This window comes from Pseudophryne corroboree, chromosome 8 (genome assembly GCF_028390025.1).
Source record: "Pseudophryne corroboree isolate aPseCor3 chromosome 8, aPseCor3.hap2, whole genome shotgun sequence".
Lineage (NCBI taxonomy): Eukaryota > Metazoa > Chordata > Amphibia > Anura > Myobatrachidae > Pseudophryne > Pseudophryne corroboree.
Genome location: NC_086451.1, coordinates 287,678,808 through 287,702,508, shown reverse-complemented (window position 1 = coordinate 287,702,508; position 23,701 = coordinate 287,678,808). Strand labels below are relative to the sequence as shown.

Below are 23,701 nucleotides of genomic sequence, written 5' to 3'. Positions count from 1 at the left end.
ATAGGATAGTACACTCTGCTGTAAATAAGAATTATAGAAGTTACAGGTAAGGGCTTTTATAGAGGTCACAAATTCAAAGTGACTTCTAGCTAATTTACAGTAGAGAGTACATTGTCTTCCTAATATACAGTATTTCTTAATACACAATGAAATGATGACATCACAACTGACATTATTTACAGGAGTGTATTCATATATAAATGTCACTTATCAACCTTCGTATATTGCCTACATATCAGAATATGATCCCTATTTAACAATATGGTATTGATATGTACATACACTCTCTCAGTGGTATTAAGGTTGAAGCAGTCTTCTGTGAGGCCTGATTTATACTTCTGGAATTAGATATCTGAAAAAATAATGAAATTAACACTTTATGACACGGCGTGCGCGGTCCTGTGAGACTGTGCTAGCGCCAGGCGTCTTTTACCGAAAATGCATCTTAGGGTATTAAGCCTGGAGACATATAAAAGTGGAAGGTGATAACGAACCAGCAAATCTGTTCCAAATTGTCAAGTTGAATTTGAAAAACTATCTTTACTTGAGATTTTGACTATGTACTAGATTGTACACAATATAGTCGAGATTGACTTGCCTGCAGTCTATTTCTTGCAATACTGACCACACGGGAGTGTGCATTGGTATCGTAAGCTGTGTACAAATGGTGCGATTTGCCCTAACTTTCCTTACGATTTTGACTATATAGTCAAAACTGTAAGGTAACATCGCTCCGTGTGAATGCACCTTAAGAACTGACTGGCTGGTGTGTAATCACCTTCCACTTTATCATTTCTCCAGGCTTAATATGACCCTTATATATCTGTGTGCGACTTGAGTCTCTGAATTTGTATATGAAGTGCTACAATTAATCAGCAACAGCTTTTCCAATACAAGTTTTTGTTCTGCCCCGTATACAGACTCGGTCAGACACAGATATACAAGTGTCATATAGGAAATTAATCAGCACTGTCTCCAGGTGTGTCCTAGTTGCATTGTGTTGTGATTAAGACGCATTTTGGCAAAAGAAGGCGCCCGACGTGGAATTTCATTGGATCTGCTGGCTCACTCACGCTAGTCATCTTGTGCTGCATGGCATATTGAGGACATATTTATATCCAATCTTGAGCGTAACCCCAATACATCCTCAGAGGATTTTTTAAAGACTGTACCAGAAACCTAAGGGGAGTACTTTTTTATTTTATTTTTTAATATAAATTATTTCACGTTTAAGCACTACACTGTTTTCCCACAGTATATCCTTTTGTTACTAAATATGCTTTTGTATGTACTGTAATTTACTGGTATTTAGTTTGGATTTTCACCCAAATACCTCTGAGAAGTTCCAAAGAGGATATTTAGAATATCTTTTACCTCTATTGTAGCAGGAGGCTGTCCGCACTCGCATCCTTATTAGGTCAGCATATAGGGTGCTCCACTTAAAGTAATCAAGCATTGCTTTGGTCCCATATAATAAATTAATAAATTGTAGCGAGGGCACTCACCATTTTTTTTTTTTTTTTTTTTTAAATAAAAGCAGTCTCTTCATTCAAGCATAGTTACCATAGTATAGTCAACGTTTCGGCCACGCAGGGTCATTGGCAAGACAAAATACAGGGACATCAATCAGCACAGTGCAGCAGTCAGTTATATTCCAAAGGTTTTACCTCTGTCGTATACAATTTATCCTTTGTAAAAATGAGAAGTGTTATCTCTAGAAATATAATTTTTCTGAGAATATTTCATATTTTATTTTTATAAATTATTTTCTTTCTTAAAGAACATTGAACACTATATCACGGACTTAGTTATTTTCACTATTATTATTTATTTTTAAAATTCTACAATCATTACATAACAGAAATAGAATTGCCGCCTTTTGCTTCTCAGCAAACCCCTTTTTTAAAGCTTTAGAATACGTCTTCACAAAAATCCCTTCAATTCTGATAACGTTCACAAACTTGTTAGGATCTTATCAGCCTCTCTTTTCTATGGGCCTGATTCAGAATTGTATGCAAACCTGATAGTACAACTCCGATGGCATGGGGACTGTGTATGCGCAGAACCCGTCCTACATCGCTGCCTGTAGTGGCCCCCCAGTGCACTGAGGCTGTGGATGTTTGGGGGGCGGTGCCAGGCAGCATTCCTGAAAATGGAGGCATGTTGTGTATCTTGTGGGTCACTCAGATGGACGATGTTTTCGCAGATGATCCAAGGATGCAGCAGTGGATCAAAGAAGCTATTTATAGAAGACACCTGCCATCTCTGAGTCAGGCCATATATCCGCAGCCATTTTACCTTTAGTGGTCTTGGAACACAACATGAGAGTAAGTCACCGGTAAGTAGGTCAGCTACGCCACAATCTTTATTTGAAGTTGGAACATAACATTGAATCTTAACACATCATCTCCCTAAAATCATCAACAATACTTTGAGCTGTCATTATTTAATTCACAATCATCAGTACAAGCTATAGTGGCATATATACAGATTACAAATAATATTGGAGGGGTACTTGTATGTACACACAAAGATTGAGAAAAAAATATTTGGCATTTCAGGAAGGAGATCTACTTTGAGCATTACAAAAACATTTATGGCTTGTTGACTGTTGCATTTATTATACATTTTTATTTGTGGGAGACAATAAGTTTATAAAGAAAATTGATGTTGAAAATGTAATCTACATACTAAGTACAAAATGGCTGAGACTCTGCGAACAATTTGAAATAAAGTAGTTGTAAGCTGCGTAAGGTCAGACCCTGATGTGATTTTAACCCATCTTCTGGATATTTGTCTCTCCATATATTAAGGGGACCATTTAATTTGCAGGACCATCTTTTGAGAAAAGAGTAGGTATGTACATTGATTCCCTGGGCAGATGGGCTAGGTGTATGGATGTAAAAGAAGAGTGTTATGCACAGGGACTGTAAACTACATCGCTGATCCCCATAGCAAAATGTTGGTGTAAGGCCAGGTACCACCCCAACGCTGCTTATGAGCTTCCATGGTCCGACTGGGGCTTCAGTGTGGATATGCTCTATCCAGGTGTGTTAGAAGAGGTCCTCGGACAGGACCTGGCTACGCCGGGCCCTATTCTGTTTCAGGCAATGTAGCGGCTGTAATCACACAGCGCCAATTGTTCACTGGTATTGTGCTACAAATTGAGTGTGATTTGTGAATGAGGTCCAGTGGTGGCAACATCAATATTAAACTATAGGAAGGATTATTAGGAAAAATGCAATGCAAGAATGGCCTATTGTTATGTTCTGCCCTGGCTTTTTAAATACTGCCCTATGTTTTCTGCCATCTAATTAGAATATTTGGCTGCTCCTGGGGTTTCTTTGCAAACTGTGATTTAGGCGTATGAGTGTGCCTGTTGTAATAGAAGGAACTTGATTTCTCCAGCTGAAACTGGCCTCGTTCCCATACTGTTAATGGTGCACTTTCTAGTTGCTCTTTTGTGGGAAAATACATTTCTAGGTACCCTATGAGCAACATAATAAAACCATCAAAGATACAAGCCAAAGATGGCACCTGTAATAAAGACTGACAAGATGTTCCCTTCCACTAGTGATTAATATACAAAGTAAATAAAGCTAAACTAAATTATATATTTTTGGAGCAGAACAAAAAAGTTGAAAACAATTGAGAGGTTGGTCCTGAAGTACTGTAGTAATGGGTTGGACTGTGATGTGATTATTTATATTGCTCTACATGCACATTTTATCTAACCTCTGCAAAGTACAGATGTGTCCACTTACATCTAGCATCCCTGCATGTTAAACAGCCTTTCTAGCTGTGCCGTGGAGTGACTCGGTAGCGCTGTGCATCTTATGTGTTTTTGTACATTAAAATGCATCTTACTTGTAAAACAATGTGAGAAGGATGCACAAGCAGCTTATGCCGATTAACATGATATGCGGCATGCCTGTTTTCTGTGTGCGACCATGGCTGTATCTCAATACAAAATGCTACGTTACAGTGTTTTATTAGAAAATACTGTAACGTAGCATTTCATATGCAGTTACAGCCGCAGACGCACACAGAGAATATATGCATTCTGCATATCACTTTAATCAGCAGAGTCTGCTTGTGTGTCCTATTTGCATAGCTTACTCACGCCAGGCATTAACCGCTATGTAGTGTATTGAGGCTAAATGTATGAGGACACATCTGTAACTAGTGTAGCACTGGTTGGTTTTACAATTATGTGTGCCCAAAGCCCAGCAAGTAGGAATGCACTGATGAATGTGTTTGTGGGTGTCCACGTTTTATGTCGTCCAGTAACATTGAAGCGTGAGGTACAAACGTGTATGATTCTGTGAAAGAATAAACTTAGTGGCCAGTAGCCTATTTATTTAGAGATATGACACAAGCTCTTCACAATTAGTTCCAGACTACATTTTTTTTTTTTTAAACATTGTCAGTCTTACATTGTCAGTCTTTTTTGTGGAGAATAAGTCAGGAAACCTGGATTCCATGTAATTCGGGTGTGTTTGGATTGAAATCGATTGTAAAATCTTCCTTTTCTGAAATTCTGGTGTGGCATGACCTTGTTACTGCCAGATTATAAAAACACTGCATACATCTGATATTTTTAGGTTTTTACAACCTCAATGTTTAAAATTAAGGTATTTATACATACAAGACCGTTTTCAGTATAACATCTACTACCACTAAAAATGCTACTATTTATAAGTGGTTTAAACAATAAAAGCCAAAAATATCAAATATAAAAAATAGTTTTAAAAAATCGATTTCTCCTCCGATACAGGGAGCGTCTCACCACACCCTGCGTTTGCTCATCAGTTGTAGAGCACATCTGAACTTGCAGTGAGAAATCTGCATCTCATGGCTAGAAACGGCCTTTTACACAGCTGGATCTTCTACTTCTCCATTGGCAGCCATGTTTTCAGGCTGGTCTCTATATTCCTTGGCTTCTGGGGGCTCCGAAACCACCAGGGTCTGGCGGGCTGGTTCCTCTACCTCAGGGTGCGATTGACCTGAAGAGGAAACTTTTCTGTAGATAAAAACAGAGTCAAATGTTTATTCAGACTGGTTTAAGTAGGTCCAGCATAAAAATCCAGTTACACCCAATATATAGGCTAGCCAAGGAGATGTAGCCACCTCCAGTATTGTGTAAATAAAACCCCCTCCAGAGGCCTAATATCAGCACAATGCACTGTGGCCATGCCCTCCAATTGACCATAACCCTTAAAGAACCCGGCGCCCAAAACTTTTCAGGATAATCCTTGAGCTACATAGCATATTATGGGTTCCAAAAATGGTCCCAGTAAAAACAATGGAATCTTTGCCTTGCATCAGTTTTGATACTGCACTTAATGTTCAAAAGCTCAGCACTCCAAAAAACATGTAGGTCTATGGGAAGGCCTATTACATAGGTACATACTATTACTACATATCACACTAGGCAATAAGTAAAGGAACAATAAGCAATGGGCTTGTAATGCTCTATTAAATCAGCAATTAAGTACAAGGTTTACTATACGTTAGTGTTCATGTCCATGTGTAGGAGCCTTAAGTTGGGTATACACTATGCGAATCTCAGGCCATCATGGCTATATCTATCAGATATGGCTGATAATTGTGTAGTGTGCAAGCAGCATCAGGGCCAGACGGTCTTAATCCTGTTTGATCGGCTCCCAATTTAACATGTGGCGCACACGCTATGTTGGTCTCGGTTTGGTATCGTTCGTAAAGTGCACTGTGTACGAATTTGGAATCGATAGGTTCATTTGGATGTAAATAATTATGGTGGTCATTCCGAGTTGATCGCTAGCTCCCGTTGTTCGCAGCACAGCGATCAGGCTAAAAATCGGCACTTCTGCGTATGCGGCTCAATGCGCACGCGCAACATACTTTCACAAAAGCCTATGCAGTTTTACACAATCTCTAGCGACGCTTTTCAGTCGCATTGCTGGCCGCAGAGTGATTGACAGGAAGTGGGTGTTTCTGGGAGGTAACTGACCGTTTTCGGGGAGTGTGTGTAAAAACGCAGGCGTGTCAGATACAAACGCAGGCGTGCCTGGGAAAACGCGGGCGTGGCTGGCCGAACGCAGGGCGTGTTTGTGACGTCAAAACAGGAACTAAATATTCTGAAGTGATCGAAAGCTAGGAGTAGGTCTGCAGCTACTCTGAAACTACACAATCTTTTTTCTCTGACGTCCTAAGTGGATGCTGGGGACTCCGTCAGGACCATGGGGATTAGCGGCTCCGCAGGAGACGGGGCACAAAACTAAAGCTTTAGGATCAGGTGGTGTGTACTGGCTCCTCCCCCTATGACCCTCCTCCAAGCCTCAGTTAGGTTTTTGTGCCCGTCCGAGCAGGGTGCAATCTAGGTGGCTCTCTTAAGGAGCTGCTTAGAAAAAGTTTTTAGGTTTCTTATTTTCAGTGAGTCCTGCTGGCAACAGGCTCACTGCATCGAGGGACTTAGGGGAGAGAAGTTCAACTCACCTGCGTGCAGGATGGATTGGCTTCTTAGGCTACTGGACACCATTAGCTCCAGAGGGAGTCGGAACACAGGTCTCACCCTGGGGTTCGTCCCGGAGCCGCGCCGCCGACCCCCCTTGCAGATGCTGAAGATTGAAGGTCCAGAAACCGGCGGCAGATGGCTTTTCAGTCTTCATGAAGGTAGCGCACAGCACTGCAGCTGTGCGCCATTGTTGTCACACACTTCACACCAACGGTCACGGAGGGTGCAGGGCGTTGCTGGGGGCGCCCTGGGCAGCAATGTATAATACCTTATTCTGGCTAAAAATACATCACATATAGCCCCTGGAGGCTATATGGATGTATTTAACCCCTGCCAGGTCTCAGAAAAACGGGAGAAGAAGCCCGCCGAAAAGGGGGCGGGGCCTATTCTCCTCAGCACACAGCGCCATTTTCCCTCACAGAAAGGCTGGTGGGAAGGCTCCCAGGCTCTCCCCTGCACTGCACTACAGAAACAGGGTTAAAACAGAGAGGGGGGGCACTTATTTGGCGATATGTATATATATATATTAAAATGCTATAAGGGAAAAACACTTATATAAAGGTTGTCCCTGTATAATATAGCGTTTTTGGTGTGTGCTGGCAAACTCTCCCTCTGTCTCCCCAAAGGGCTAGTGGGGTCCTGTCCTCTATCAGAGCATTCCCTGTGTGTGTGCTGTGTGTCGGTACTTGTGTGTCGACATGTATGAGGACGATGTTGGTGAGGAGGCGGAGCAATTGCCGGTAATGGTGATGTCACTCTCTAGGGAGTCGACACCGGAATGGATGGCTTATTTAAGGAATTACGTGATAATGTCAACACGCTGCAAGGTCGGTTGACGACATGAGACGGCCGGCAAACCAATTAGTACCTGTCCAGGCGTCTAAAACACCGTCAGGGGCGTTAAAACGTCCTTTTACCTCAGTCGGTCGACACAGACACGGACACTGACTCCAGTGTCGACGGTGAAGAAACAAACGTATTTTCCTTTAGGGCCACACGTTACTTGTTAAGGGCAATGAAGGAGATGTTACATATTTCTGATACTACAAGTACCACAAAAAAGGGTATTATGTGGAGTGTGAAAAAACTACATGTGGTTTTTCCTGAATCAGATAAATTAAATGAAGTGTGTGATGATGCGTGGGTTTCCCCCGATAGAAAATTATTGGCGGTATACCTTTTCCCGCCAGAAGTTATGGCGCGTTGGGAAACACACCTTAGGGTGGATAAGGCGCTCACACGCTTATAAAAACAAGTGGCGTTACCGTCTCCAGATACGGACGCCCTCAAGGAGCCAACTGATAGGAGGTTGGAAAATATCCTAAAAAGTATATACACACATACTGGTGTTATACTGCGACCAGCGATCGCCTCAGCCTGGATGGGCAGCGCTGGGGTGGCTTGGTCGGATTCCCTGACTGGAAATATTGATACCCTTGACAGGGACAGTATTTTATTGACTATAGAGCATTTAAAAGATGCAATTCTATATATGCGAAACTCTGGCATCAAGAGTAAGTGCGATGTCCATATCTGCCAGACGATGTTTCTGGACACGACAGTGGTCAGGTGATGCAGATTCCAAACGGCACATGGAAGTATTGCCGTATAAAGGGGAGGAGTTATTTGGGGTCGGTCCATCGGACCTGGTGGCCACGGCAACAGCTAGAAAATCCACCTTTTTTACCCCAAGTCACATCTCAGCAGAAAAAGACATAGTCTTTTCAGCCTCAGTCCTTTCGTCCCCATAATATCTGCCCAGGGATAGAGGTAAGGGAAGAAGACTGCAGCAGGCAGCCCATTCCCAGGAACAGAAGCCTTCCACCGCTTCTGCCAAGTCCTCAGCATGACGCTGGGGCCGTACAAACAGGTGCGGTGGGGGGTCGTCTCAAGAGTTTCAGCACGCAGTGGGCTCACTCGCAAGTGGACCCCTGGATCCTACAAGTAGTATCCCAGGGGTACAGATTGGAAATTCGAGACGTCTCCCCCTCGCAGGTTCCTGAAGTTTGCTTTACCAACGTCTACCTCCGACAGGGAGGCAGTATTGGAAACAATTCACAAGCTGTATTCCCAGCAGGTGATAATCAAAGTACCCCTCCTACAACAAGTAAAGGGGTATTATTCCACACTATATTGTGGTACTGAAGCCAGATGGCTCGGTGAGACCTATTCTAAATGGAGTCACTCAGAGCAGTGATAGCGAACCAGGAAGAAGGGGACTATATGGTGTCTCTGGACATCAAGGATGCTTACCTCCATGTCCAAATTTGCCCTTCTCACAAAGGGTACCTCAGGTTCGTGGTACAAAACTGTCACTATCAGTTTCAGACGCTGCCGTTTGGATTGTCCACGGCACCCCGGGTCTTTACCAAGGTAATGGCCGAAATGATGATTCTTCTTCAAAGAAAAGGCGTCTTAATTATCCCTTACTTGGACGATCTCCTGATAAGGGCAAGGTCCAGAGAACAGTTGGAGGTCGGAGTAGCACTATCTCAAGTAGTTCTACGACAGCACGGGTGGATTCTAAATATTCCAAAATCGCAGCTGTCTCCGACGACACGTCTGCTGTCCCTAGGGATGATTCTGGACACAGTCCAGAAAAAGGTGTTTCTCCCGGAGGAGAAAGCCAGGGAGTTATCCGAGCTAGTCAGGAGCCTCCAAAAACCAGGAAAAGTGTCAGTGCATCATTGCACAAGGGTCCTGGGAAAAATGGTGGCTTCTTACGAAGCGATTCCATTCGGCAGATTTCACGCAAGAACTTTTCAGTGGGATCTGCTGGACAAATGGTCCGGATCGCATCTTCAGATGCATCAGCGGATAACCCTGTCTCCAAGGACAAGGGTGTCTCTTCTGTGGTGGCTGCAGAGTGCTCATTTACTAAAGTGCCACAGTTATGCATTCAGGACTGGGTCCTGGTGACCACGGATTCCAGCTTGAAAGGCTGGGGAGCAGTCACACAGGGAAAAAATTTTTTTCCAGGGAGTGTGATCAAGTCTGGGGACTTCTCTCCGCATAAATATACTGGAGCTAAGAGCAATTTACAATGCTCTAAGCTTAGCAAGACCTCTGCTTCAAGGTCAGCCGGTATTGATCCAGTGGGACAACATCACGGCAGTCGCCCACGTAAACAGACAGGGCGGCACAAGAAGCAGGAGGACAATGGCAGAAACTGCAAGGATTCTTCGCTGGGCGGAAAATCATGTGATAGCACTGTCAGCAGTTTTCATTCCGGGAGTGGACAACTGGGAAGCAGACTTCCTCAGCACGACCTCCACCCGGGAGAGTGGGGACTTCATCGAGAAGTTGTTTCCACATGATTGTGCACCGTTGGGAAAGACCAAAGGTGGACATGATGGCGTCCCGCCTGAACAAAAAACTGGACAGGTATTGCGCCAGGTCAAGAGACCCTCAGGAAATAGCTGTGGACGTTCTGGTAACACCATGGGTGTACCAGTCGGTGTATGTGTTCCCTCCTCTGCTTCTCATACCAAAGGTATTGAGAATTATAAGACGTAGAGGAGTAAGAACTATACTCGTGGCTCCGGATGGGCCAAGAAGGACTTGGTACCCGGAACTTCATGAGATGCTCACAGAGGACTCAGGGCCTCTGCCGATAAGAAGGGACTTGCTTCAGCAAGTACCATGTCTGTTCCAAGACTTACCGCGGGTGCGTTTGACGGCATGGCGGTTGAACGCCGGATCCTAAGGGAAAAAAGGCATTCCGAAAGAGGTCATTCCTACCCTGGTCAAAGCCAGGAAGGAGGTGACCGCACAACATTATCACCACATGTGGCGAAAATATGTTGCGTGGTGTGAGGCCAGGAAGGCCCCACGAAGAAATTTCAACTCGGTCGATTCCTGCATTTCCTGCAAACAGGAGTGTCTATGGGCCTCAAATTGGGGTCCATTAAGGTTCAAATTTCGGCCCTGTCGATTTTCTTCCAGAAAGAATTGGCTTCAGTTCCTGAAGTCCAGAAATTTGACAAGGGATTACTGCATATACAACCCCCTTTTGTGCCTCCAGTGGCACTGTGGGATCTCAACGTAGTCCTGGGATTCCTCAAATCACGTTGGTTTAAACCGCTCAAATCTGTGGATTTGAACTATCTCACATGGAAAGTGACCATGATGTTGGCCCTGGCCTCGGCCAGGCGAGTGTCAGAATTGGCGGCTTTGTCTCACAAAAGCCCATATCTGATTGTCCATTCGGACAGGGCAGAGCTGCGGACTCGTCCCCAGTTTCTCCCTAAGGTGGTGTCAGCGTTTCATCTGAACCAGCTTATTGTGGTACCTGCGGCTACTAGAGACTTGGAGGACTCCAAGTTGCTAGATGTTGTCAGGGCCCTGAAAATATAGATTTCCAGGACGGCTGGAGTCAGGAAAACTGACTTGCTGTTATCCTGTATGCACCCAAAAAACTGGGTGCTCTTGCTTCTAAGCAGACGATTGCTAGTTGAATGTGTAGTACAATTCAGCTTGCACATTCTGTGGCAGGACTGCCACAGCCAAAATATATAAATGCCCATTCCACAAGGAAGGTGGGCTCATCTTGGGCGACTGCCCGAGGGGTCTCGGCTTTACAACTTTGCCGAGCTGCTACTTGGTCAGGGGCACACCCTGGCTGAGGAGGACCTGGAGTTCTCTCACTCGGTGCTGCAGAGTCATCCGCACTCTCCCGCCCGTTTGGGAGCTTTGGTATAATCCCCATGGTCCTGACGGAGTCCCCAGCATCCACTTAGGACGTCAGAGAAAATAAGATTTTACTTACCGATAAATCTATTTCTCGTAGTCCGTAGTGGATGCTGGGCGCCCATCCCAAGTGCGGATTGTCTGCAATACTTGTACATAGTTATTGTTACAAAAAAATCGGGTTGTTGTTATTGTTGTGAGCCGTCTGTTCAGAGGCTCCTACGTTTGTCATACTGTTAACTGGGTTTAGATCACAAGTTATACGGTGTGATTGGTGTGGCTGGTATGAGTCTTACCCGGGATTCAATATCCTTCCTTATTGTGTACGCTCGTCCGGGCACAGTATCCTAACTGAGGCTTGGAGGAGGGTCATAGGGGGAGGAGCCAGTACACACCACCTGATCCTAAAGCTTTAGTTTTGTGCCCTGTCTCCTGCGGAGCCGCTAATCCCCATGGTCCTGACGGAGTCCCCAGCATCCACTACGGACTACGAGAAATAGATTTATCGGTAAGTAAAATCTTATTTTTTTGTAGCCACTGTGCGATCCTTTCGTTCGCACTTCTGCTAAGATACACTCCCAGAGGGCGGCGGCTTTAGCGTTTACACGGCTGCTAAAAGCAGCTAGCGAGCGAACAACTCGGAATGAGGGCCTATGTCCGTTGCATATCGGCTGTTTTTGGTATCGTTCTGAATTAGTCCAGTAATTAGTAATTTAGTCTAGTAATCGGTCTAGTAATTAGCATCGTTAGGCAAAATCTCCAAGCGTGTAGGCTGCCCAGCATTAGTAAGGGATTGCAACTGGCTGGTGCTAGCAATAGTACTACCCAATAATGTTGCATATAGTTTTTGTCAGTTTGGATATGAAGTCTGGAAAAAATGGCACATAGTGATGATAAAACTTTTCTGGTAATTATTTCCTTTACTTTAAAGTAATGTATATTCTGTCTTAGAATAACTCCATTACTTTATCTAATTTCTTACTTCATTTCACTACTTGCTGTTTGTTTTTTGTTCTTCTTCTTTGCAATAACGAACCAGATGATGACAAAAATAAGTGTTGCCAAGATAACTGCTCCAATAACTCCTCCTACGATGACCCCTGATGCACCTGAAGTTAAAAACAAAATAACAACAAAATAAAACATGTAATCTTGAGCACTGCAGTGTGTGAAAATCCAGAAACTAAGCAAAGATATTATGGTAAATGTAATAGACTGAACTGCAGGCATGGACTGGTTTCTAGTTTTGCCTTTTAAATGATTACTACTTTAAAATATCGACTAGATTAGCCAGGAACTCAGCGTTGCCTGCAGGTCACACGCTATTACATTTACATCATAGATTCATCAAATATTTGAAATGGCGACACAGATGCTGCAAAGACAGGGAATGGTGCTCCCAGTATGGTAACCACTCTCTCCACCACAAAACCAATCTATGTCAGCGCCCCATACGGGTCAGCAGGTAGACTGGTGGAGAGGCATAGTGCTACCTTTGTAGCATTATAGCATATTCATTTGTTTACTTACTGAGCTGTATAGCTTGTGAGTGTTAGTCATTGGACACATTTCTATTGCTTTAAGGGTCCAGTTTATTTACGAAGTGTCAGGTTATAAATCCCGGCCCTCATGATCATGTTTATGCCCGGAATTTAAAAGGGCAATGCTTTTACTAAGAAGACATGGCTAGTAAAAGTACTGGCCTTTTAAATATCAGGCATAAACACAATCAGAAGCGCCAGGATTTATAGCCTGACGCTTCATAAATAAACCCCTAAGTATCTCATTAACCCTTACCCCACCCCCCATCCCCCCCAAAAGAAAAAATAAATCCTGCTTTTGAGTTCATGATCAATATCAGATCTTGTTGGATTTAGTAAAGTATAACTACTGAATTGAGTGAAAATAAAGAACATACACACAACATGCAAATCACACAAATACTATACCCCCTGTATGTAGATCAAGTTGACAGGTTGCATTGCCCAGGCTGTTGCTTGCTGTGCACTGGTAGTATCCATCTTCAAACTTTGTCATGTTGCCTATAGTCACGGCTCCATTCTCCTGCTCTGTCAAAGAAGTTCATATATGAATAAATTACTTGCAAGGCTAAACAGAACATAATGTCCAGTGCTTTCTGTGCATAGGGGGTAATTCCAAGTTGATCGCAGCAGGAAATTTTTTAGCAGTTGGGCAAAACCATATGCACTGCAGGGGAGGCAGATATAACATGTGCAGAGAGAGTTAGATTTGGGTGGGTTATTTTGTTTCTGTGCAGGGTAAATACTTGCTGCTTTATTTTTACACTGCAATTTAGATTGCAGATTGAACACACCACACCCAAATCTAACTCTCTCTGCACATGTTATATCTGCCTCCACTGTCAAAGAATAGGAAGTGAGGGAGCCATGCAGAAATATCTTCCAGAAATTGTTTGGGTTAATGAGCTAATAAAGTGTAGAAGTAGAGACAAAAGAGGAAGAGAAAGAAGCAGAAGAAAAAAAGGGAAGGATAGGAAAGAAGGGGAGCAAGATGTGGTCCATATCTACAAAGGCACTGCAGTAGGTGAGGATAAGACATAGGCAACATATGCACGGGTCTCTTTAAATCTCAACCAATCATACCAGGGGGCAGTGAAATCAGATGTGGACAATTTAGATGAGGACGTGAGGTTCTCCATGGACATATAAATGTCCACCCTCTGGAACCATTGAGAGACGGTTACACAATAGGGGAGCACCAAAAGCACAGAACGAATGATTGTCTGGCTGCATTCAAGGGATACTGTAAGAAATTATTATTTTTTAAATTAAGAAAGATGTATATCTGTCTGGCTAAGTAGCCAAAACTCAGGTGTGTCAGGAAGTGGGAGTTCACAGTCTGATGATCAACTCTAATATCTCTCTGACCATCTGCCAAAAGTCATCCAGAGCCATACACTGCCACCAAGTATAAAGCGGAGTACCCAGTGCCTGACCACACTGCCTGCCAGGAGGGAGCCAAAAGACTTGGAAATATCTAATTAAATATGGAGAGGGCACTGATACCACCTAGATAAAATTGTGTGTTGTGCTTTTATCACCTGGAGTGAGGAGGAACTAGGAAAAATGTAGTGAGATATCTGGGACAATTGTTCTGTCAACTCTCCTGCCAGCTCTCCATGCCATTCTATTAAAAGGGGGTAAAGCAGGGGCTAAGTCGGCCAGGCAGAGCTGATACAGCACAGAAACTAAATGTCTAGGTAAGATTTCATCAAATGAGGAGATGCAGTGTCTAAGTTGGAAATAGACCCAAAATGAATGAGATGGAAGTGTGAATATCTTGAAGATCCATAAAGGACCATAAACCACTAGAAAGGCTGAGACGTGAAATACCCAACGAAGGCCATGGAGACATGGGGGGGGGGTAAAGAGAGACCTGGTAGAAAATCAGGGTTTTGTAGGAAGTGAAGCGTCTTGGAAATATCTAATTAAATATGGAGAGGGCACTGATACCACCTAGATAAAATTGTGTATTGTGCTTTTATCACCTGGAGTGAGGAGGAACTAGGAAAAGTGTAGTGAGATATCTGGGACAATTGTTCTGTCAACTCTCCTGCCAGCTCTCCATGCCATTCTATTAAAAGGGGGTAAAGCAGGGGCTAAGTCGGCCAGGCAGAGCTGATACAGCACAGAAACTAAATGTCTAGGTAAGATTTCATCAAATGAGGAGATGCAGTGTCTAAGTTGGAAATAGACCCAAAATGAATGAGATGGAAGTGTGAATATCTGTTGAAGATCCATAAAGGACCATAAACCACTAGAAAGGCTGAGACGTGAAATACCCAACGAAGGCCATGGAGACATGGGGGGGGGGGGGGGGGTAAAGAGAGACCTGGTAGAAAATCAGGGTTTTGTAGGAAGTGAAGCGTCTGGCTTAAATTTTTTCCAACACAGCAAAGTTGGTTCTAAGGTGGCGCGGCGGAGATAATAAATCTTCCTGTGCCAGAGAAGTACATGGGACTCCAGCTGTATGACCCACAATAAGCGGTCATTGTTTGACAGCCGGGAAAAGATGTTTTTAAGATTCTGATCATCGGCAGCTATGACCGATAGTTTTAGAACGGCAATCGGCATTAAATCAGGCTTGTTTAAGTATTGATTTCTTTTGCCATTTTGCCATGGTTGGCGGCTTTGGAACACTAAAATTTTAGTAAATATACCCCATAATGTCCAAAATAGACTAATAATGCAAAAAGTAAAACAGTGCCATTTATGCCAAGCAGGGCCCTTTCCTTCCCAGCACAGGTATCTGTAGAATTACAGTATATTAGTATTCGTTGTATTGGCACTACAAATAAAACTTTCTAAATTACTTTAATATAATTGGTAAAACATAGATGTTAATGTTTATACTTAGCAGATTAGTCCAATAAAGGGACTAAAAAACATTAACATCTATTGTTTTAGATATACCTCCCAACATGACCCTTTCCAGGAGGGACAAAATGCTCTGCTTCTGGACTTTTCATTTAAGAGAAAATATATATTGTATTGTTCTTTTTTAATGTGAGCTGCTTCATTATTCTTACACAGTGCGACACACAAAAATATTATAATAGGTATTTGTACGATGTATTCATATGAATTCATATGTGTCTTACATGTGATGTGTGTATACTGTAAGTATGGTACTGTATGTTCTTATCAAAATGGGAGTAATGTGGAATGGCGATGAAAGTCTTGTTTGCTTTTGTGACATTCTCCTTACTGCTGTAAGTGTTAAATTTGCATTATACCCTGTCACAAGGTGTGGGCCGCTCTCAGGTGTCACCCTTCCAGATGCCACCACTGCCCCACCCTACATAATCTTGCACTTACACTTGTTGATCTTAGGGCCTAATTCAGATCTGATCGCAGCAGGAAATTTGTTAGCAAATGTGCAAAACCATGTGCACTGCAGGGGGGGCAGATATAAAATGTGCAGAGAGAGAGTTAGATTTGGGCAGGGTCTGTTCAAACTAATATCTAAATTGCAGTGTAAAAATAAAGCAGCCAGTATTTACCCTGCACAGAAACATTATAACCCACCCAAATCTAACTATTTGCACATGTTATATCTGCCCCCGCCCCCCTGCAGTGCACATGGTTTTGCCCATTTACTAACAAATTTGCTGCTGCGATCAGATCTGAATTAGGCCCTTAATCTCTATAATGTAGTATTTGTAAAACAGTAACATAATCTTGTAATGACCACACATCGTAACACAGCACCTCAGATAATAGGGTGGGGTCTTGATAGACTGCAGTGCGGACGTAGCCACATCACATTGGAGCATTGGCACGTGCTTCTTATGTATAAAAGCCGGGTACACACAGAGCAGTATATCAGCCGATATATATTGTGAGGCCGTCAGTGGGTGTGTACCCCTGATTTGTCTGTGAACTACGTTGTTTACAGACATATTGCGTATGCTGTGCAGCACAGCTTATGGCTGATATAATATTCTTAAGATTTATCAGCGCATCCAGCTGTGTGTGTGGGCGATCCGCCAACCGCCCGTACACTGGCTGCAGAGCCTGACATCACAGCTGGGCAGGCAAATTCAAATGCCCGCCCAGCTGGGTGACCTGAATGACACGTGGAGTGGCTGATTGGTAAGTATGTATACTTAACTGGACTGGCCAATTGGTCTATGCGACGGTGGTTCTGCCGACGTGTCATTCAGGTGTGTACCCAGCTTAAGCCAACTCCAACTCTCTTCCCTGAAGAATCCTTGTAATAATGCGTGCAGCAGCTGCTCACCACACTGAGCAGGGCACCAATGGCTTCTTTGTTAACACTGCATTTAGATGCAAAATTTGCATTAAACTATAGCAATCTATCAGTCATTTGGTCTCATTGTGCAGTTTGCACTAGACTGAGACTATTTGCTTCTATGCCCTGAGGTAGTGCATAGCGCTCTGAAATGCAATACTTGTAAACAAGCCCTAATACAACTTATTCTAGTCAAATATTAGCACCTACTATATCAGCGTCAGTATCACCTTCAACAGTCGCAGATTCATGTGAATTATGATCATAGATATTACAATCCTGTAAATTTCACTCACCCATGTGTAGTGGCTTCAGAACTCCTTTGATTAATATGTTCCAGGTGTAGGTTGGGAGAGGCATCCCCACTAAGGAACTACACAGCAGAGTAACGGCATGTCCAATCGCCATGTGTCCTTCGATGCTGCAGTGTGGAGTAGATGGTGGGGCTGTAAGATAGATGTTTGATGTCAGATCATTTTCAATTTAAGAAAAAAGCTCCCCAAACCATTGACCTCTCTATTGCCCTTAGTATTCTGTGCTACTGTACTGCTCTACACCACATACAGGGAACTCTGCACTATAATACAGGTAATGTACATACCGTATATTGTTTAAAAGTACAGTACAGTAGAAATGTGAAAGTGTGAGATTAACATAAGACAAATTGCATGATGTGTAAATAAAAGATTTATACAGAGGCAGATAAACATGCTTAAGGAACCCATATCATACTTCCCTACTTTTGAAAAAGCATTTCAGGGAGATTGTGAAAGTATCACCCATCAGCGCAGATGTGTACTGCTATATCTGAGAGATGTCATAAACATGAGTTACATCCAAATGTAAATGAGCCCCAAAGTTAGTAAGATGTAGTTGTTGAAGAAAAAACACTGATATTTTTCAGTATTTGTTTGTGTATTATGTTTTATAAGAGGTTCCATATACTGTAAGTGGCCACGAGAAACCTTATTTAAAATGCATGTAGCCATAGGGATCATTGTGCCTTATAACCAAGGCAGGAAAATGGCACTGATGAGCCCATTTAAATGTATGTATCTCTGATTTCTCTTTTTCCCAAAGAATGTAACAGCTGCATAATGGGATAAGGTGCAATCAGTGGCGTAACTACTGCCCCCGCAGTCCTCGCGGTGGCTTGGGGGCGAGGGGCTGCGGGGGCGCCACTGATTTACAGCAGACTGACATGCGGACGAGCGTCTGCATGTCAGTCTGCGGTCTCCTTCCCTCCGCCGCTTGTTGGAGGGACACGGAGGGACAGCGCGCCTCCCTGTGTCCCTCCTGCTGCATCATCTCCGGCGGCCGCGGGTCTAATAGGGGAAAGTGCCGTCCGTGAGCTCTAATTGGCTCACGAACCGGCACTTTCCCCTATTAGACCCGCGGCCGCCGGAGATGATGCAGCAGGAGGGACACAGGAGAGACAAGCTGTGCCCTCCGTGTCCCTCCAAAAAGCGACGGCGGGGGGGAATATCTGGCACTGGGGGCATATATGGCACGGAGGGGGGGGGGAGGAATATCTGGCACTGGGGCATTTCTGGCACTGGGGGGCATATATGGCACTGGGGGGGGATATCTGGCACTGGGGGCATATATGGCACGGGGGGCATATATGGCACTGGGGGGAATATCTGGCACTGGGGGTATATATGGCACTGGGGGGGGATATCTGGCACTGGGGCATATATGGCTCTGGGGGGAATATCTGGCACTGGGGGGGGATATCTGGCACTGGGGCATATATGGCACTGGGGGGAATATCTGGCACTGGGGGGAATATCTGGCACTGGGGGGAATATCTGGCACTGGGGGGAATATCTGGCACTGGGGGGGGGGGATATCTGGCACTGGGGGGGAATATCTGGCACTGGGGGGGATATCTGGCACGGGGGAATATCTGGCACTGGGGGGGAATATCTGGCACTGGGCTCATATATGGCACGGGGGAATATCTGGCACTGGGGGCATATTTGGCACTGGGGGGGAATATATGGCACTGGGGGCATATGTGGCACTGGGGGGGGAATATCTGGCACTGGGGGCATATGTGGCACTGGGGGGGTATATGTGTACCTGGCACATGGGGACGACGACTATATTTGGCACTGGGGCATGTAAGTACACTGGGGACATATGTGGCACTGGGAGCACAGCCCTAGCAACAAGGACTACCTCCTAGCAACGAGCATGACACCCAGTGCATGAAACACCTGGCAACGAGCATGACACCCAGTGCATGAAACACCTGGCAACGAGCATGACACCCAGTGCATGAAACACCTGGCAACGAGCATGACACCCAGTGCATGAAACCCCTGGCAACGAGCATGACACCCTGAGCATGAAAACCCCTGGCACCGTGCATGGAACCAAGAGCATGAAACCCCTGGCAACGAGCATGACACCCAGTGCATGAAACCCCTGACAATGAGCAGGTAATTGAAAAGTAATTAGAAGCCTTACTGTAGGACTTAATGTGTAATGGGCATTACGGTGTGTGGCATAATGTATCACGGACATTGCGGTGTGTGTCATAATGTGTCACAGGCATTACGGTGTATGGTATACTATATCGCGGGCATTGTGATATGTGGTATAATGTCTCAGGGTCATTGCAGTGTGTGGCATAATGTATCACGGACATTGCGGTGTGTGTCATAATGTGTCAGGCATTACGGTGTGTGGTATACTATATCACGGGCATTGTGGTATGTGGTATAATGTCTCAGGGTCATTGCAGTGTGGCATAATACATAACGGGCATTGCGATGTGTGGCATAGGGTATAACGGGCAGGGCATTGCGGTATGTGTCACAGGCATTACGGTGTATGGTATACTATATCACGGGCATTGTGGTATAATGTCTCAAGGTCATTGCAGTGTGTGGCATAATGTGTCACAGGCATTGTATGTGCTATAATGTATCGGGCATTGCAGTGTGTGGCATAATGTATCACGGACATTGCGGTGTGTGTCATAATGTGTCACAGACATTGTATGTGCTATAATGTATCAGGGGCATTGCAGTGTGTAGCATAATGTATAACGGGCATTGCGATTCCTGTCATAATGTGTCACAGGCATTACGGTGTGTGGCATAATGTGTCACAGACATTACGGTGTGTGGCATAATGTGTCGGGGGCATTACAGTGTGTGCATATTGTGTCGTGCATTGTGTGCAGCATAATGTCTAAGGGCCATTGCAGTATGTGGCATAATGTATACTGGGCATTACTATAAGGAGGAAAAATGACAAATAATGTAAGGGGCATGAATCAGGATTATTTTTCTTTCCTGTGGTGGCCAACGTATGGGCGTGCAGGTTGCAAAACTGGGGTATAAGGTAGTCTTTTCCTGCAATGCCACGCCCCTTTATGCGAAACCACGCCCACTCCAACAAAACCACGCCCCTTTTTTGGCGGCGCGCGCATATTTATCCCTTTCTTGCTCCTAATTATGGAGCATGAAGGGGGGGGGGGGGGCGCCGAAGAATTTTTTGGCTTGGGGGAGAAAAATTTCTAGTTACGCCACTGGGTGCAATCAGAGAGATTGACGGACTATTCATGGAGTCAGGGAGAGTGCTACTATTTCAGGGAGTCTCCTGCAGCATGCGGGAGGGTAGGCAACTATGACCCATATACTGAGATGTTATTAGGCAGCTTTAGAGCTACAGATAGAGCCACACTAGTCGTGGCTTTGTCTGTGACTAGGTGCGCCCAGGGCTAGAGCGCCCCTGTCCGCCCGGGCGCGCACACCCGCGATGGAGACGTGCCCCATTCACTTGAATGACGAGCGTCTCCATCCATGCGTCGGACAGAGACGCTCTGAATGGGCGGACTGATCGCCTAGTTACGCCAGGAGTGCTAGTTTGCGATGGAGCTGCCTCAGAGGAGCGCGGCTTCATCTATATATCCTCAGAACTGCAGCATTCTGCATGCATGTTCCTATTTGTATCTATTACATGAAAGATTAGCCACCCATATATACAGTAGAACTCTTGTCACTTTGAGGGATCAAACTATTGGGAAGATTTATCAAAGCTGGGAGAGGGATAAAGTACCAATCAATCAGCTCCTGATAGTTTTCAAACACAGCCTGTAAAATAACAGGAGCTGATTGGTTAGTACTTTATCTCTCACCAAGCTTTGATAAATCTCCCCCCTATATATGGCCAGATTTAGGGTCATTTACTGCTGTTAATAGATTCGTCCAATGCTATCCTATTTGCCCCAACGTATGCCAGCCCGCAAACAGGATTTTTTTTGTCTGGGAAAAACAGGCTTTTATAGGATAACCTGAAACCATTGGGCTCAGATCGTGAAAAAAGACACTATTTCATATTGAAGGTTACCAAATCAGCAATTTAAAGTGGAACTTAGTCCCAAAAAATATTCTGGTATTCTGATAGAAGGGTAAGATGTATAGTCTTACTCTTACCACTTATTCCCGAAGGGGTTTGGGACTCCAGGTCGACAACAAAAAGGTCGACACACCTTAGGTCACCGCCAACTGGTCGACACACCTTAGGTCGACATGGACAAAAGGTCGACATGAGTTTTTTATGTTTTTTTGGTGTCGTTTTCTTCGTAGAGTGACCGGGAACCCCAATTAGTGCACCGCGTCCCCTCGCATGGCTCGCTTCACTCGCCATGCTTCGGGCATGGTGCCTTCGCTCGGCACAGATTACCGTTCCAATCGTAGTCCACGTGGATCGTTAAGTAGGAAAAGGTTCCAAAAAAGAAAAAAATTGTGAAAAACACATGTCGACCTTTTGTCCACGTCGACCTTGTGTCCATGTCGACCTAAGGTGTGTCGACCAATTGGGGTCGACCGAAGGTGTGTCGACCTTTTTGTTGTCGACCTGGAGTCCGGATACCTTCCCGAAGGTTCAGCTCAAAATTTGGAGCTCCTCAATAGTAGCACAAGGTAGGTGCCCTGGAAGAAATCCGTACAACAGCCGTGGCCAGCCCAGTGAAAAGGCTAGTAGGATTTCAGGACCACGAGCAGATAAGGACTGTGTTGCAGTGGGCCACATAAATGCACCCAGTTCCGTGGTGGACATGTCCAATCGCATAAAGCAATGCAGTAAGAGGGGACTTCGGAAGATCACCATTGGTAGCTTTGTTATTTCAGTGAAGGAGTAAGCCTCTGCAGTGGGTTAGGGCTACCTGGCTAGTGAAGGGAAAGCAAGGGGATGTTTTTGCCATGGTATACTTGCTGAGCAGTTTCGGGGACTTGCTGGTATATTGCAAAGTGTATCATGTCAGAGGTTGCTCACAGTTATCACGCCGTTTCATGTACAGCAGTTACTCGGTAGGTGCATGGGCTCTTTCACTTCCAAATGTGAATTTCTCATTTGGGACCCCCCTTTTACTGGAGTAAGAATGATGAAAAGAAAAAAGGAAAGATCCTTGGGCATTTATCAGAGGAATGAAGATTTCCACAAGGGAATGAGTTAGTCTCTATGTAGGACAAAGGGGCTAATGATGAGTCGGAAGTAGTAAAGTGGACATACAGTACATTACACAAATGAAACGTGCTCACATGAATACTGTAGTGTATACTGGCACGTATGCAGGAACATACACAACCCTAGTAGCACACCACATGCATCAGGACTGATTTACAGTACACCAGTGTCTACTTTCTAAATGTGGACTGTTGGTGCAATGACATGGTCTGCATACAGTACTTGCAACTTCTTCCAAGACCCAAAGTTGCAAGCGTTCCCCTACTCATGAAATCTTCATTTATTTTTATTCTCAGCCACTATTCTAGTAAAAACCAAAGGCATTGATCTGTATCCTATACAAACTATTGCAAAAGATCGCCTCTCAGAAGCTTCCCCCTTTTGCAGCTGCCTGTGAAAGAGATTTGGGTGTATCCCTTACAGAGAAAGGGTGGGAGGCCATATTCGTCAAAGCCCACAACAGTTCTACTTGTATTCAAGTAAGAGAAACCCCAATATAAAATTTTAATGTGATGGTGTAGGCATCCCTCTCTTCTGCATATCATGTATCCCACGGTGTCAGATAAATGTTGGAGGTGCCAAAAGGCGTTAGGTACACTGTTACATATCTGGTGGACCTGCCCAATGATTAAGCCGTACTGGGACGATGTCATAGGTGTCTCCCATGATATACTCTCTGACACGGCTTTTTGGCTGCTAATGCACTTCTCCACATCGTTATCTAACTATAAGACATCTTTCCCAACCCGCCTTCACGGAGACTCTAGTTTTCCAGAGTTGATTATTATCTGAACATGGACGACATTCTATTGTCCTCCAGAGATAACTTAGCTGAATTTCTCATACGTCCTAGAGGATGCTGGGGACGCTTTAAGAACCATGGGGTATAGACGGGATCCGCAGGAGACATGGGCACTTTAAAACTTTGAATGGGTGTGAACTGGCTCCTCCCTCTATGCCCCTCCTCCAGACTCCAGTTAGATTATGTGCCCAGTGAGACTGGATGCACAATGAGGAGCTCTCCTGAGTTTATCTGAAAAATACTTTATGTTAGGTTTTTTATTTTCAGGGAGACCTGCTGGCAACAGGCTCCCTGCTTCATGGGACTGAGGGGAGAGAAGCAGACCTACTTCTGTGAGTTTCAAGGCTCTGCTTCTTAGGCTACTGGACACCATTAGCTCCAGAGGATCTGATCGCTAGGTACGCCTAGATGCTCGTTCCCGGAGCCGCGCCGTC

At 44.6% G+C, this 23,701-nt stretch overlaps 1 protein-coding gene across 1 annotated transcript in view; it reads right to left on the bottom strand.

Moving 5' to 3' along the window:
* Positions 1-4,016: 4,016 nt before the first annotated feature.
* The window catches only part of VSIG1 (V-set and immunoglobulin domain containing 1), a 103,948-nt gene continuing 84,263 nt past the window's right edge, over positions 4,017-23,701 (bottom strand). The window contains exons 4-7 of the mRNA XM_063937278.1: positions 17,278-17,427; positions 13,135-13,254; positions 12,168-12,294; positions 4,017-5,023 (exon numbers count right to left, since the gene is read on the bottom strand). Of these exons, the coding sequence (XP_063793348.1) occupies positions 4,873-5,023; positions 12,168-12,294; positions 13,135-13,254; positions 17,278-17,427 (548 nt within the window). The 3' untranslated portion in view covers positions 4,017-4,872. The remainder of the gene's footprint in view (positions 5,024-12,167; positions 12,295-13,134; positions 13,255-17,277; positions 17,428-23,701) is intronic.